We start from the raw sequence: 16,942 nt of genomic DNA, 5'->3' as shown, positions 1-16,942 counted from the left end.
GATGACATCAAGCTGTATGCTAAGAGTGAACGACTTGTTGATTCACCTGATATGGATCTACAATGAGGACATTTGGATGCCATTCGGAGAAGTGTGGCCAGATGGTAGTAAAGAGAGGGAAGGTAGTTAAGACTGATGGGGACACTTCCAGTGGAGGATTGGCAACTTGAGACGTGTCTCTGCGAGCTCTGTGGTTGACCTGGCAATACAGACTTTTTTGGGCTCAGGCAGGATTTCTTAGAGCCCAGAAGTATTCTCCAGATTAAGGAGAACCCCAGGAATTACCCCATTTGTCCTCCGGATAGCTGGAAGCGGTCAGAAGACCGCAAAACAGCATTTCGCAATCGACTGGTAAGCTAGCAGCTGGGAGGCAGGGATTGCCATCATTTCCTAAGCCGTACTGAAGCCTTAAATGGACTCAAAAGTTGCCTACTCCATTTCAAAAACACCATTTTTTTTCTTTTTAAATTATTATTAACGAGAGGCTCTTTGCAACAAAGAAATGCAGAATCTCTTGGTGGTTTTCATTACTTTTGGAAGTTATTAATGGGTTAATTTGGCTTTTTTTTCTAAATATGTATTTTTTTCTCTCTTTTTATAAATTGTATTGCTGGATTTAAAGATGTTCACCTGTTTACTGTTACTTTTTTCAAAGTCTGAAGGGTTACAAAAGAATTACCCACTTCACTGAATTTGTGGAGCTGAGCTTTGATCTATATGCTTTCCTGTGAGAAACGGCTTTGTTTACCTTTATTATTCCACCCCCGCTGATTAACACTTTCTTTCTGAATGACAGCCTTTTGTCTAATATCCTGAGGCCCTAGAGGGTTCCATAACATGGATATGGAAGATTTTAAAGATAAGGAGCTGTACCTCAAGGTTACTTATGCTTTGGACGATTTCTTAGAAAGTTATTTGGAAAATAAGGTCCCAGTCTCAAAGAAAAAAAATGAGGAGTAACATCCCAAAGCCACAAAATGAAGGGAAGAAGATTTACCTCTGGAATGTTAATTTTGAAGAAGGAAAAGCTTTGAGTGTAAAAGGAACAGAAATAACTGCATTCTTGGAATATTGAGATCAAAGACAAGATTTAAGTCTCAAGGGACAGAAGGTCCTTGAAGATGAGTTGGACTTTACAAGGCAAGTCGAGGATTGCAAGGAGAAAGCCTTGTGTATAACAGTAAGATATATAAATCCCTTAGTTTACTTATAAGCATTTATATACTTATAAATCCCTTAGTTAACCCCACTTAGTTTAAGTGGGTTAACTGTTTAATTGTGTTTATTAGGATGGCCTTTTAAAGATTTAGACAGATGTTTTTGCTTTTGGGATAATGAATTTACCTTGGGTAAAGGGATATTAATAGGTTTGTTACAATACGTAATGGTGGAGATATAATGTTTAACTATATAAATACTTTGGTTAGGAGTAAAATTGTAATGAAGAAGGATATTTATCTGTCTATTAAGGGGGGGCTTTTTTATGTTATAAAAATGTTTTCTTAATATATATCCATTTCAAGGGAAAATAGTGTTTTAGAGAAAATGTTATATTGAGGATGGAAATGTTTTATAGAAGTAATGCTCATTCCAGTTTGAACTAGAGTGGAGATTGATATTGACTTATTTATATCTTTGTTGTAGAAAGTCAGAAGTTAGTATGTATGAATTATGTAGTATGTAGTAGTCTTTTTTTTGTATTTTCATGCTTTTTAGTTCCTTTTTTCTCTTGTAGTATTCCTTTATTTCATTTCTTGTAGTTTTATGTATTTGTTGAAAAACTTAATAAAGCTTTATTAAAGGAAGACTGATGGGGTGGAACTAGCAACAGGCCACATAGCAGACATACAGACCAGCTACAAGTACCTTGGTATCCCACAGTTCCATGGGAACCACGATGAGGTGGCAAGGAAGACAGCAACATCCAAGTACCACCAAAGGATAAGGCAGGTCCTGACGAGCCAGCTCAATGGGAAGAACAAGATCCATGCCATCAACACGTACACCCTACCAGTCATCAGATAACCTGCTGGTATAGTGAGCTGGCCAAAGGAGGACATGGAGGCTGCCGATGTGAAGACCCAGAAGCTCCTCACAATGTACAGGGGTTTTCCACCCCAAGTCTAACACCCAGAGACTGTACACCAGCTGGAAAGAGGGCAGGCGGGGTCTGGTGAGTGTCAAAGCCACTGTCCTGGATGAAACCCAGAGCATCCAGGAGTACATTAGTGAGATGGTACCCAAAGATGAGCTGCTGAGAGAATGCCTGAGGCAGCAGCAGAGATGGAAGGAAGATCAAACAGAGGAAATGCCATGGCAAAACAAGACCCTGCATGGGATGTACCATCAACAGATAGCTGAGGTGGCTGACGTTGGGAAAAACTACCAGTGGCTGACTGGTAGGATTAAATGTAAATAAAGCAAGCCTTATTACAGGCTGACCCTGTATTAAGCATCAGCAACTGGAAGCCAGGGTGATTACCAGGCTTTGGGGCAGAGCATGGTGGACTGGAAAGCAACATCAATACTAAATGTCGATGAAGATTCTCAGTCATCCAGGTGGAATTGTCTGTAGGTTGAGTCACAGCAACTGGATTTCTTTCTTTTTGGTTGAAACATTTCGCTGCTTGTCTTCAGACTGAAGAAGCTGCTTGGACAAGCAGCGAAACATTTCAACTAAAAATAAAGAAATCCAGTTGCCATGACTCAACCTACAGTACATCAATACTAAACACTGAGGCCACCTTCCCTGATACTTGCCCGCCCTCCATCTCCTACCATATCTCCCTCTGCCTGTCATCACCCTTGCCTGCAACTTCCCCTCTGATCACGCCAGATTCTCCCAGCCCAAGCTGCTTCCCCCTGCCCCAAGCAGAGGATCCCAACATTCTAACCCAACTACTAAACACATCCTCAAAAGGCTGGCACCAGCTTTGGGGAGCCTTCTGCCTTGCACTGAGCATACCATAGCTTAGGCTATCTCCCCTCTCTTTCCTTCAGCCACACATGAAACAATAAGTCATACCTCTCTTTCCTTCAGCCACACATGAAGCAATAAATCATTCCACACAATCTGCCCCACTCTCACCTAGGATAGAAGAGCCACAACCTACAAGACAAGGGTACCACAGGATCCATCTCTGCAACCACTCTCTCACACGGGAAAACAATTAACAGTAGCCCAGAGAACAGCATCCCCCATAACGCTCAACTAAAACACTGTCAAACAAAGTTACAAACTCTCCAAATGTCAAAGGAGAGAGGGATACGAACATTAGATGTAATAGGACTCCAATTATGTAACTGCTGCAACAAGCTGGCAAGATGCATGCAACTGGCAGAAAAGATGAAGTTAACAAAATGGCCGCTGTTTTATCTGGCCGGTCTGATGGCAGCTGCAAAACATAGACCAGTCCCACTCAAAAGCCTCCTCCCTGCTCCTGCTCCATGCCAAATCCAGAGATCAGCAACTACCAAAAAACACAAGCAAGCCTCATCTGGCTGCCAACATAGTCCAACAGCCCAAAGTCCAATCACAGATCAGTCCTTGCTGCCACTGCTGCCTGGAAGAAGCAAGCTGGAGTTTGCAGCATTCTCTAAAAATCATCAACAGCTGAGTAGCAGAGCCACAGCCACTGCCAAAAGCTAATAAGCAGAGTGCTGGTGGACCCAGCTCACCTGAGACCTCTACTACTGCTTTACTGACTCCAGGCAGAAACAGCAGCTCAGCCTACAAATCCAGCCAGCTCCCAATCTCCTCCAACTTGCCAGACAGCTCTGCTTCCCTGATCATCTTGAAGGCTATCCTGAGGGTGCTGCATTGCTCCAGACCTCCTTAGCAATGGCCTTTGCAATTCCAGCTCCAGGTCCTCACACCCAGCACAAATGGAAGGTTCGCCTGGACATACCTCTCCACAAACTATCAATGCCGTTATTTTTTTAACACCACAACATACTAGGTCTTTTCACATTCTTTATTATTTTATTTCTTATATTTCTGTATCACTTCCCAAACAAATGCATAAATTAAAACATATAAAAACATACTCATTAGAAAGACAGGGGAAAGGAAAACAAAAAGGAAACAAAATACTAATTCACAATTAATATACTGAAGTCCCAAGTGAAGAAAAAGACCTTCAAAAGTTGTCAACAATAAGTTTATTTCAGGGAGGCGAGCTTTCCAGAATGCAGATATCATTACAGGAAGCCTTGCCTAAGAGTAAATACAGCAGTCAACCTCAGCAAATGCAGCAGATCACTCCTCTGGTGATCTCAGTGATCTATCAGGTCTGTTTAGGGCTGCACATAGTAAAAACAAATGCTTGAATGTGACTTAGTAGTTAACCAGTAGCCATTAATCCACATTCCCCCATCTGAAACAGTCATTACCACTATGTACTTGAAGAATGTCATTACCCACGACATCAGTTCTCACATTGCAACAGACTGTATTTTCCTGCTTTATACATCTTTTTCTTTTCTTCTAATACAAACATTAATTTGTTCTTTTGCTTGTAATAATATTTTGCACAAATCAATTTCAGCTGCATTTATATTGGAGTTACTTATTCCTTCTTTCTTTCAAAATATTATACGGTATTATTTTTCTAGTTTTTTTTTAAATTTAAATACATTTTCAGACCCCCAAAGAAAATCCAGATTACAAGTCCTTGGAGCCAAATAAGCCATCAAATTTGCTGGCAAATTATTTTAAAGGAAATGTTTTAAATATGAGGCACCTTCTTCAAATATGCTAAACATTTTTGAAAGGTTTCAAGTATTACTGTAAATGCATTAAAGCAAATAGAATTCAGTTACAAATTTAAAAAAATATATCAATACAAAATGTGTAAATCTGTATTTTAAATTAAAAAAAAAGCATGAAAATACAGAAAAAGTATTTTCAAAATTCTTTATTAGATGTTAATAAACCACAAAAGCAAGAAATGTACCAATAAATTTATTACTTAAAAATAGGTACATTTTATCATTATTTAGAGTAAGTTCATTTTTATTTTAAGCTCAAAATTTTATACACACACACACACACAATCAATCAATCAAAGGTGGGATAGAAAATAAATAAATTATATCAAATTTATCACCACCCATTTCCCCAGAGAAGGGACTCTGGGTGGTTTACAATAAAACCTAGATAAAAACCATATAAAACTATAGAATAAATATAATACATAATAAAATATAAATATGGTGGGAATCCAATGGCTAAAGGTTCTCTATAACCCACAAGCCAAACAGGGCCATAGCTATCTCCAGAAGTGACTATTCTCTCTCCCACCCCAGGCATGGTGACAAAACAAGGTCTTTGTTTCCTGAAGTCCTGGAGGGAGGGGGCCAACCTCACTTCCAGGGAAAGGCTATTCCAAAGGGCAGGAGCTGTTGCAGAGAAGGACCCTGCCAGAGAGAATTCTCTTACAGACGGGGTCTGTAGCATGCCCTCTCTGCATGACTGGGTGGGATGGGTTGATGTATCCTATATCCTATTATTTTTCTAAATTTTAGGCCTTTAGGTTAAATTATATAAAATCTTCAACCACAAAAAATTATAAGCTTCAGTCAATACAGAAATGATAATGGTGTACCTACCCTTAAGGATTCCTGGAATGAGGCGGCCTGGTATTGTGCATATTTAGCAATTGTAGACTGAGATTTACTGCTTTCACAATGCCATGTTTTTTTTGTTCCAGTAGGATCCCAGTTTTCATCTGATGGTTGTAATAACTGTGTCCTTACTTCAACTAAGTGTTCATTATTAGCTTCTACCAAAGTTTTGGTAGAGAAGAGTCCTAGATCTAGGAAACAGGAATATACTTAATAAAAATAAAAAGCTCTCCTAATACACTGCTGATATAGCAGAAGACGAGTGAATAAAGAAACTAAGATTACAGACATTACAGACAGAGATTACAAAAAATATTAATTTTTCCTACTCAAGTAAATGCTGTTTTAAAATATAATAACATTCAGATTTTTTTTTTAGCAAATATTAATAAAAGCAAAATCAAATTCTTCCTTTCTCCTCTCCAAATGTAGTTTTTTATATATCAAACATACCTAATTTAAGAGCTCCAGCAAGGCCACGTATTACAGTAACAGGATTGTTCGGATTTGTACAAAATTGGTGTAAAGGTGGGAAGAAAGCATCACGTTTATTTTCCAGCTACAAAAATAGAAACCAACACTGTAATTTAAACATTGTTATTATAAAATATAGACCTGGATTAGTCCTTTGATTATATTACAAAGATGACTTCATGATATTAATATTCATCATCATAAAACCTTCATTTAATGCATATAAAAGAAAAGTGCAACAATAATCTTCAAAGAAAAGTATAATTCAATTAGATGCTCAGAGGTCCTATAAAAATTCTGTAATAATTCAATATACATAGCTGGATTTTATAAAGTGCCTAAGAAATAATAAGCATCATCGTACTTGGAAGCTTACAAAAATAAACACTGTATATCTACAGTATATGGTAACTTTTATACTGAAATATCTATGCATAAGCTAGGATATTTACAGATATAGTATTACTTTTTACGCATATGTTACTATAAATCTATTTTCTCAGTTGACATGTTTAAGCATTCCTGAAAGAAGCATGGTAATCTGTGTATAGAACATTTCTCCTTTTTAATAGCAGCCTGGCTACTGAATAAACCACTTTCAAAATCTGTTTTGAAATGAAACACTGGGATGACAATGGAAGTCTTACTGCTTTGGAAAGCCTATCTGAAGCTCTCTGTATATAATAAGAAGCTGTATGGATCACAGATAACTGAAAATATGTCCAATACCTCAAACTAGACTTTTCTTTTAATAGGGACTGACAAACTTCTTACAACCATCGCTAGACGATACGTACATAAATACTAGGTGTAGGTGGATTCAGCTTATCCTTTGGCAAGGGAGGATATGGAGGTGGTGGTGGTTTTGGAGGAGGACATTTATCCAACAAAATGCTACTGTTTGATAGGCCGTTTTTCCCCAAATTCCTAAGGAACAAAATAGTTAAAACATGTATTACTCTGCACACAAATTTAAGAAATCATTATTAAGCTTAAAAAATATATCCATATATTTAATGAAGGATTTTCAATATTTATTTAGTTAGAAAGGCACTCCTTATCTTTCCTCAGTTTGCAGCATCGAGATAATTAACACACACAGGCTGAGAGCTCCAAAGCAGAAAAAAGACCAAGAAAATAAACTGTTGTGTGATAGTTTACAGAGAACATCCTTTTTATCCATATGTGTGAAAAAGTGCAAACACCATGCATAGTACTTAGATAGGCACAAATTTACACTCGTGAATAAAGGGTATCATGCCCAAGTCAATACTCTCATCCTAAGAAGCACTATTATTATAATTAAAGAAATAAAATAATGTTTTACTGATTACACAAGAACACATGAATAAGGCTTTCTCAATGAAATAGAAACAACTGTCAAACTCAAATACAAATTATTCAATTTTAACTTTTAAAATACTCTGAATATTTTGAAATATTTTAAGGAATATTCTATTCTCATATGCAATGTGAGTAATTTGATTCCAAGTTAATTTAGTTTCCATGTTACATATAATTTAAAAAATGCCTACCAGATTCAGTATTAAAACCAAGTACTTACTTCTTAGAATTATCTTCGGAAGAGGTTCTCCATTTTATACTTACTAGTCTATACATCTGAAAATTGCCAAAGTTGGGAAACACTGCTCTAACAGAACCAATTTATTTCTTTACTCCAACATTTTCCAATAGAACTAGCTTTGGAGTACACTGGAAGAACTCATGGATAATGTTCAGTTTCTCCTTCCACTGAGGGAAACAGATGTAGTTTGTGTAGTATATAAACTAATCAAATTCAACTTTTTACTAAAAAAAAAAGTCAACAACTTCAAATTCAGTTGGATTATGGGAGTGTAGCAATCAATAGCCAATTGGTTTTTCAGAAGCAAAATTAGGAGTCAAAGATTTGGGATTACTCATTTTTTGTACTGTGTCTATTATTCCTGCACAACTCTAGAGATCTGCATAGCTAATAATGCAATATTATATTAAGCTGTGGAAATCTGGGCAAGGGATAATGGACTAGCAAGTATACCAACCACTCCCCAACTATATTTTTCTCTTTTTAATCCTTTACAATAAAATATTCTAACAAGAAAAATTACAGCACATTGTAATGGCTCATCACCCCTCCCCCACCATTTTAGTAGCCTGAAGTTTTATTGTATACCTGTGGCAAATACGGGTATAATAGAAAAACACTACTATTATTATTTACCCTAGTTCATAGGGAGAGACCCACAAACCACATGTACACACAAGTTTAAACCTTTTTTGAGCAGCTCTAGAAACAGCATTGCTTTAGTGGCAAACCATTAAGAAACTATATTTTGACAGTAGATATATTTAAAAAGTGTATTATTTTAGGCTTAACACACCAAAGCAAAACAAAGTCCACAACTTTATTGCCTGTACTGTGGAGAGGGCTTGCTGAAGAATCCCAAATCCTAATAAGGTGTGATGAGAGGGATTCAGAAGGGAGCATTCTCTGCAGAAGCTCCCTTCCTGTGGCATTCTTTCCTACTAGGTATTAAAACTTCACCCTCTGGAATTTAGGAAGCTTTTTAAAAACGTGACTTTTAAAATATGTGGTTGGGTAGTGAGGCGAGAATAGGAGATGTACCTGAGTTTGGATGCATCTAGCTGTTTTGGTGTTGTAAAGTCCTGTGGTTTTATGACAGTGTTACTATGTTGAGTTTATGTTGACTGTATTTATTACTGGGAGCCAGTTTGGTATACAGTAGTCCTCGTTTAGCAACCATAACTGGGATTGGCAACTTGGTCATTAATTGAAGTGGTCGCTAAGTGAAACCACGGCTTTCCTTACAATCTTACTTCAGTTTTCCTTTGCTTTTCAGACCCGTGAAGGTTTGTAAATGCAAGGATTGGTTGTAAAGTTACTTTATTATCATTGTTGTAACTGCAAACAGTGACTAAATGAGTCAGTCACTAAACAAGCACTACCTATAGTGGGTGAGGCACCAGGTTAGAAACTGGGTCCTGCCTTGGACATGAAGGCAGCTGGGTGACTTTGGGTCAGTCACCCTCAGCCCTAGGAAACAGGCAATAGAAAACCACTTCTGAGAACGTTGCCAAGAAAACTGCAGAGACTTGTCCACATAGTCACTAGGAGTCAAGTCAAAGCCACAATAAAAACAGCTAATAATTTATAGAGTACTATTATTTGATAATTTTTATAATTTTTGAATTATTGAAATGGATTGTATGTTTTGTTTTATCCTGGTCAGTCATGTGATTAAAGTGGCATAATAAATAAACAAACATAAAACATGATCTCTCTGTTCACTTTGGTGTTATCAGACAGGATGTTATAGCTACTTTTATTTATTTTTATTTTTTAGATTTTTTATCCCACCTTTATTATTTTTATAAATAACTCAAGGTAAGGAACATACCTACTACTCCTTCCTCCTCCTATTTTCCCCACAAGCACCCTGTGAGGTGAGTTGGGCTGAGAGTGAGTGACTGGCCCAAGGTCACCCAGACGGCTTTCATGCCTAAAGTGGGACTAGAACTCATAATCTCCTGGTTTCTAGCCTGGTGCCTTAACCACTAGACCAAACTGGTTCTCTTTTGCTTTTGCTCTGAAAAGTGAATCTGAAATATTTTATATTCTCTCTATAAGAAGCATTGCCAAAGCAATAAATGAGCAAAATTTATGGAAATGCAAGATGAATACTGCTAAGCTTAATTTAGTATTTAAAAACAAATCACTATATAAAGTGTATCTGAGAATCAATAAAACTGAACATTTTAGAAGGTAGCAATCCTTTTCAAATTTCTAAATGCTACAGAGAATCAGGTGCGAAAAACTGGGAGGAAAATGAAAATTAAGGAGGGCATAGGAAAGGGACAGGCAATATTTTCCAGCCAGGGGCAGCTCCTTTTTAATTTTAAGCTGCTGAGGGCTGTAGCATTAATTATAATGTCCCTTGAAAGAAACCTACCTTCCTTGTTGGGGAGTCAAACTGTAAAGGATATACTAAGCTTATTCCCCCCTTTTAAAGGAACTTAACAGCATATATGCACTCCTTTACAAAATGTAGACACCATCCTCATAGCTTGTTCACACACAGAGTATCAAAATTACTTCCCTCTGAACTGTTTCATTATGGGATGCTAGAAGCTGAATAATTATATTTCTCCATTCTGGACTATCATCCAGTTTCAAATCTTCCCTTTGTTGGGAAGGCTGTGGAGAAGGTGCTAGGATGGAGTTACAGAAGATCTTGGAGGAAATGGATTATGCCAAACCGTTTCTGTTGGGTTTCAGACTGGGAGTAGGAGACAGCGTTGGTCATGCTTGTGAATTATCTTTGGCCAAGCTGAGGTGGGGATGGTGCATCTATCCTTGTGCTCCTTGATCTGTCAGCAGCTTTCGATGACGTTGACTAGTGTGTCCTTCTGGACCAACTGTGAGGGCTGGGAGTGGGAGGCATTGTGCTGGATTGGTTCATATCCTTCCTCAGTAGTTGTTTCCAGTTGGCGTTGATGGGAGAGGAGAAATCGCATCTGTGGTCCTCACTTGTGGGGAGGCCTCAGGACCTAATGCTTTCCTCCCTCCTCTTTAACATCTACATGAAACCATTGGGTGAGGATGTCCATCAGTTCAGAGTCCTACATCTCAACCCTGGTCTGTGCAAGTAAAGCTGTCAATATACTAACCCAGGATCTGGAGGCTGTTCAGGTCTGGATGGGGTGGAACAGACTTTAGCTCAATCCTGACAAGACAGAGTAGCTATGGCTGATGTAATCCCCCACCCCGGGTTGGGGACGATTCCATCACTGGTCTTTCATGGGATGGCACTTCCCTATTTGCATCTAGTATGCAACTTGGGGGTTCTCCTGGACTTGCAGCTACTGCTTGATGAGCAGGTGGCAACAGTGACCAGGAGAGCCTTTCCACAAGTTCATCTCGACTACTGCGATGTGTTCTACATGGGACTGGCCTTGAAGACCATCTGGAAGCTACAGCTGGTTCAAAATGCAGCAGCATAAGCAGTAATGGGCACTTCTCATTATATTCATATGTCATCGCTGCTTCATGAGCTGCACTGGCTGCTAATTCACTTTTGGGTGCAATTCAACATGCTGGTTGTTACCTATAAAGCCCTTCATGGCATAGGGCCTAGTTATCTGAGGGACCACCTATCTCTACTCATTTCTGTCCACCTGGCATGTTCAGGCAGATTGGGTGTGCTCCAGGTCCCCTCAATTAAACTTTATCATCTTGTTGGACTGAGGAAGCATGCCTTCCCTGTCACTACTCCTACCCTCTGGCATACAGGTTCACCTCAGAGACACATGTGACACCTACTCTCCTGGGGTTCTGGAAGCCCTCAAGACCTGGCTCTGTTCCCAGGTTTCAGGATAGTGAGCTGTGCAGCTCTTATTGTGGTTTTGTGGGTATGGTTGTTTTTAGTCTCGACTGCCATGTCTTTTTCGTGTATTTTTAAGCTGTTTGATATTGTTAGCCACCCAGAGTCTTCTGGAGTGATGGTCATAATAAATTTGATAAAATAAATAGTTTTTTAAAAAAAATCTGTTCAATTGTGTCCTATTCTCGGACGCTGCCTAGACAAGGCTTTTCAGAATTGGTTTGCCATTGCCTCCTTCTGAGAGAAAGTGACTGGCCCAAGGTCACCCAGCTGGCTTTGCCTAAGGCAGGACTAGAACTCACGGTCTCCTGGTTTCTAGCTTGATGCCTTAACCGCTACACCAAACTGGGTCTCATACATAGTATGATACTATGTATCTCATACATATCTCATATGAAGTTCTCAATACCCAGTAGTAATAACTAAACCACATATAATTAATTTGTGAAAAAGGCAGATTTTTTTCTAGACAAAGGGCAGGAGATGCCTAAATGAGATTCAGCATACTGTAATATAGGGTAACGTAGGGTTACCACACCTGAGCTGCTAGCAAAGAGATACAGAAAACCTAGTGATCACCTGTGTTACAAGATGGCTAATGTAGTATGATTTTTGTAATGCTCATTTATATTTCCATCGTAGAATATTTTAAAAGTTGTCTAATATATTGGGGCTTTCTTGTCTAATCTTGAATGCTTAACACAGTCTAGTAATACAGAGTCGATTAACAATATCTGACCAGTATCCTAAGTTTATAGTGCTAGTTTATTTTCTTAAAACAAAAAACCTGCTCCATTCTAGACTTCTTGATATGCAATATTACCATTTTTAATAGTAAGGTTCAAAAATAATTTAAATATTAGTAATATTACAAGTAACAGTTAAAATGTTTTTATTTTTTCTTCTTCTACAGATACTTTAACTTCTGAAGAAGGAAACCATCTTTTAATATGAACAATAGCATGTTTAGAAGAAAGTACAGAGGAAGAACCAGCTTCATCTGCAATCTTGTCTTGTTAGGTTATTTCTTCTTTGAACCAATAATACTTTTGATACTTTTCCAATAATCTGATATTTCATTAATTATGAAAATGAAGTATATCTTCCAAAGCATTATAAATTTAAAACATATTATAGCAGACATATATATACTAAAAAGCCTATTATTCGCTTTTGAGATTACATGCAAAATTACTTGGAAACAATTCCGTAATAAACTGATCAAGAATAGATGTTGTTAAATGCTAAAGGTGTACATTCATTAATATATTAGGTATATAACACATTGGCCTTTATGTCTCTACTACTCAAGAAAAATTCCATAGTCACTGTGAATGCCTCAAAATCATCTTATTGTTTTGTAGTCTTTAAAAGGGTAAAACAATCTGTCTATGTATAGACTACTAAAGCAGCAACATGCAGAGCTAGGTATCTTAACAATTTAAGGATATAGTATGGCATCAACAAACATTACTATGCAATAGAATATATTCTAAATGAAGACAGCTAGGTATCAATATTGTAACTGATCGTGGCTGATCTCATGGTTAGGAAATCCTTGGGCTAGATCAGTAAGTCAGAAAAACCATCCTGGAAAATGGCAGCAATAAACTACTTCCATATTGCTGCCAAGAAAACAACTTGGATGTGTCTATGTAGTTTATGTATCAACCAGTTGATCCTTACTTGACTTTATTTTTTAAAAGTTTATTTTTAAAAAGGGCTAAGGCAAAATAGAAGAAAAAACATTTACAGGTAGTCCTCACTTCCAAGTTATGACAGTACTGAACGAATGGTAGTAACAACTGGTCCTCAAAGTTATGGCTGTTATAGTGCCCCCGCAGTCACATGATCAAAATTTGGGAGCTTGGCAGCCCGCCCACATTTTTGACTGCAGCCTGCACTTCAACTCCCCCCACCCACCTATCTCCCCCCATCTCTGCCCTTTCGGCTTCCCTGCACTCTGCTACCGCCGCTGCCTAAACCTGCTGCCCCCCAGCTGGCCTTTGCCTTCTTCCTCCTGCTGCTGCTAAGGTGTGCCTGGATGAGGCAGCCACTGGCCCTTCAGCAGGTAGGTGGCAGAGTGCAGGGTGGCCCAAAGGGCAGAGATGGGGGAGATAGGCAGCTGCGGGGAGCTGAAGCAGAGGCGAGTGCAGCGGAGCTTCATCTGCCGAAGGGAGCTCACCAGGCTTGGCCAGGGAGAAGGCAGCAGGATGGAGTGGGCAGTTTGCTCAGGGCAGAAGCATGTGGTCCTCACCTAATGATGGTGCAGTCCTTACCTAATTACTGCAACTGGGACTATCAGAACTGACGTCACTAAACGGTGTGGTCATGTAATGTTTCGCCTAACAACTCACTTAGCAATGGAAATCCTGGTCCCAATTAAGGTTGTTAAGTAAGGACTACCTGCAGGGAGAAAAATCTTTCTTTGCTGAGATTTAAAATACAACTTCCTACACTGTGTGTTTGTGTCTGTGTGTGAGATCTGTATCAGCCTTTCTCAACCTTTTGACCCTGGAGGAACCTTGAAATATTTTTCAGGCCTCGGGGAACCCCTGCACATTCAGGCTCAAATATAGGCCAGAAGTTACAAAATTATTATAGTTGTTTCATGTGTAGGCCTACGTATATGCATTAACAGTGTTCTTAAACTAAAAATAAAGAATGAAACTTACCTCTTTAATGTGAAGTTGCCTGAATTTGAAATAAGTTTTTAAATAAATTGTGATCTCCTAGGGAACTCCTAGTGACCTTTTGTGGAACCCTGGTTGAAAAACCCTGATCTATATAGTTGCAGAACTCAGCAATGTAATACATTTGTATTTACTCTCCAAGAACTGGATCCCAGTTTCAACAATTTCATATTTAATATGCTTCATAATTTATCAATCCCTAATTTTCTGTCCTCTTTCTCACTCTTACACTGTTTTGTCACTTGCACTATTTGTTTACGGTAAATTCTCTTAATGTACAGCACTAAGGAATTAAGTACCCTACTGAACTGTGCTCTTAAATGTAACCCTTCCGAAGAGATATATTCATATAAACATCAAACATTTCTATATTTGCTACATTTCTATATTTCACAGACTGACATTTATACAACAGAAGTTTAATAAAGAACAAATTGTATAGTAAAATCTAAAATAAACTTAAATAGCTACAGAAGAAAAATGAAATAAAATCAAATCCAAGTGTGAAGAATCTATAAAACACTGACAGTTCTTTTTAAATACAGAAGTAAAAACCCTGGGAAAATAAAAGATCAGAGCACAATCCCAAAACAATTCTCTACAGGTAGTCCTTGGGTTATGACCATTCATTCAGCAACCAAAGTTTTTCTCTGTGCCTGCAAGTCTTTATACTTCTATGCAGGGAAGGCATGTTGGGAGAGGAGACTACTTCAGCTTGAATAAATCAATCCTCTCCCAATGATTTCAATGGCATAGAGTATCTTAATAATAATTTAAAAACTATTAATGGGGAGAATATGAACATTTATCACATTTATATACTGCCAATTTCATTCTGAGTCATGGTGGCTACTCCATCTCTTCTGACAGAGTTTGCTGTAACATTCTACAGTGTTGGGTAGGATTGCTTTTTAACTACATTTTCAACACATCTTCAGACAAGTAACTGCTGCATATGTCTTCATAAGTTTCATTTTTAAAAGAGCTCAAAAATCAGAACACATATGTTCATTTTTTAATGGGATATAGAGTAATTAAAAACAAGAAAAGTAATTATTTATTTATTACTGTAGAATTTAATGCTTTTTATTTCTTTAAATAAAATTTAAAATATTTGAGGGACATACATACAACATAAAATTGTGCTTGTTTTAATTAAAGGAGTTTGAGCACTTACCTGCATGCTTTTAGAACCTCTGCAGAACTTGGATATATAGATACCGACATAGATGGTATGAGTGGGGGATTAGGTTTGTGTCCAGTAAGAGGAGGATTGATTTTTATGGGGCTCTGAGAGTCCTCCAATGCCTCTCCATTAACTGCATGTCCACTGTGAGGGCTGTTAAGGCTGGTAACACTGTTTGTGGTAGTCTGTTCAGTTGACTTTGGAGAAGGTGTTGCTGTGGAAATGGCTGAAGATGGTGAGGAGGCAACAGAATTCTCAGTCTTTGTATGAACAGTTGGATGGATGTTATTGACTTTGTCACAGGTTCCAGTACCCACATTGTTATTGGCTTTTCCCATCAACAAGGCAGAGAGCTGAGGATTGTCTGAACTAAGTAAACCTGGTGACTTTGAATCTCCATGGCTAGGGCTAGAAACAGCATCTGCCGTCACCTGATGGACATGATTAGGAAGTCCTTCTACACTGGCAGTGCTGTTAGGTGTCTCTCCAGAATGCCTGTTTATGTCAGGCACTGCTGATGTGTTTCCTGAAGGCTTGCTCTCTTTGGTTAAGGTAATGCCTTGTTGTCCACCTGAGGTAGCAGTGTGAGAGGGGAGGTGATTGAGAGCAGCCCCCTGTGTTACTGAATTGCTAGGCATGGTAGGATGTCCATTTTGATTTTGAATACCAGTGCCAGCTGCCTGGAGATGCTGGGAAGGCCCAGTGGAAGAGAGAGGTCGTTCACTATTAGGACCTGCCAAATGTGAACTCTGACTTTTTTGAAGCCCCTAGAGAGAAGAAACATGGTTTTATTTAAATACCCAAATGTCTATTTTATGGCTTAAGAATCAGATGTAACTGCAATATTTTCTTAACAGTTTTAGCTTATAATTTAAAACATGAATGTATTTATTCACAAAAGCCAATTTTGAAAAGGAAGTACCAGAAAATGCCTCCTCATCTCTCGAGCTTCCAAATGCCTGCAAAAGAGCTGGGTCAGAATCACAAACCCAACTATAACATAGGAGGTCCACTCTGAGAAACAACATGTGACAAATTCTAGTGCTTATAGCTCAAATTTGAGAACCGTAAAGAGCATTAGAAGGCTTAGCTATCTGAATTTATAATGGAAATTCATCTACCTATGTTAAAGACAATATTTATTAGCCACAAGTGGCAACTTGCAAAACAATACAAAAGAAATGATTAGCAATTAACTAGGCAAATGTTTTCCTGTCCAAGGTGGATGAGTACAAGAAGCATATCTCATCTCCTAAAGGACAAACAAATAATAAAACGCTTTAAATACTAAGGAGGCTGTGGATGTCTGGATGGGGAACAACAAGCTTCAACTGAACCTTGGCAAGACTGAATAGCTTTGGTTTTAGGGCCTTCTTGATCAGGGACCTTACCATCTTTGGTACTGGATGGGGTTGCACTGACCGAAACAGACCTGGTGCACAATCTGGGGGTCCTTCTGGACTCACAACTCCTGATCGATGAGCAGGTGGCAGTCATTTCTAAGAGGGCCTTTGCATGGCCTCATGTTGTGTGAAAATTGTGCCCATCATGAGGCTCTGTTC

At 38.4% G+C, this 16,942-nt stretch overlaps 1 protein-coding gene across 8 annotated transcripts in view; it reads right to left on the bottom strand.

Annotated features, from left to right (window-relative positions):
- KDM6A (lysine demethylase 6A) overlaps positions 1 to 16,942 on the bottom strand; it is a 166,726-nt gene that overhangs the window by 34,013 nt on the left and 115,771 nt on the right. For all 8 annotated transcript variants that reach the window (XM_063305265.1, XM_063305268.1, XM_063305267.1 and 5 more), the window contains 4 exons: positions 15,372 to 16,147; positions 6,897 to 7,026; positions 6,079 to 6,184; positions 5,611 to 5,816 (listed from right to left, as the gene is read on the bottom strand). In XM_063305265.1, coding sequence (XP_063161335.1) covers positions 5,611 to 5,816; positions 6,079 to 6,184; positions 6,897 to 7,026; positions 15,372 to 16,147 — 1,218 coding nt within the window. The remainder of the gene's footprint in view (positions 1 to 5,610; positions 5,817 to 6,078; positions 6,185 to 6,896; positions 7,027 to 15,371; positions 16,148 to 16,942) is intronic.

The sequence above is a fragment of the Candoia aspera genome, chromosome 5, assembly GCF_035149785.1.
Source record: "Candoia aspera isolate rCanAsp1 chromosome 5, rCanAsp1.hap2, whole genome shotgun sequence".
NCBI classification, from domain to species: domain Eukaryota; kingdom Metazoa; phylum Chordata; class Lepidosauria; order Squamata; family Boidae; genus Candoia; species Candoia aspera.
The sequence above is the reverse complement of the archived record's forward strand: the minus strand, read 5'-3'. Positions and strand labels throughout refer to the sequence as shown.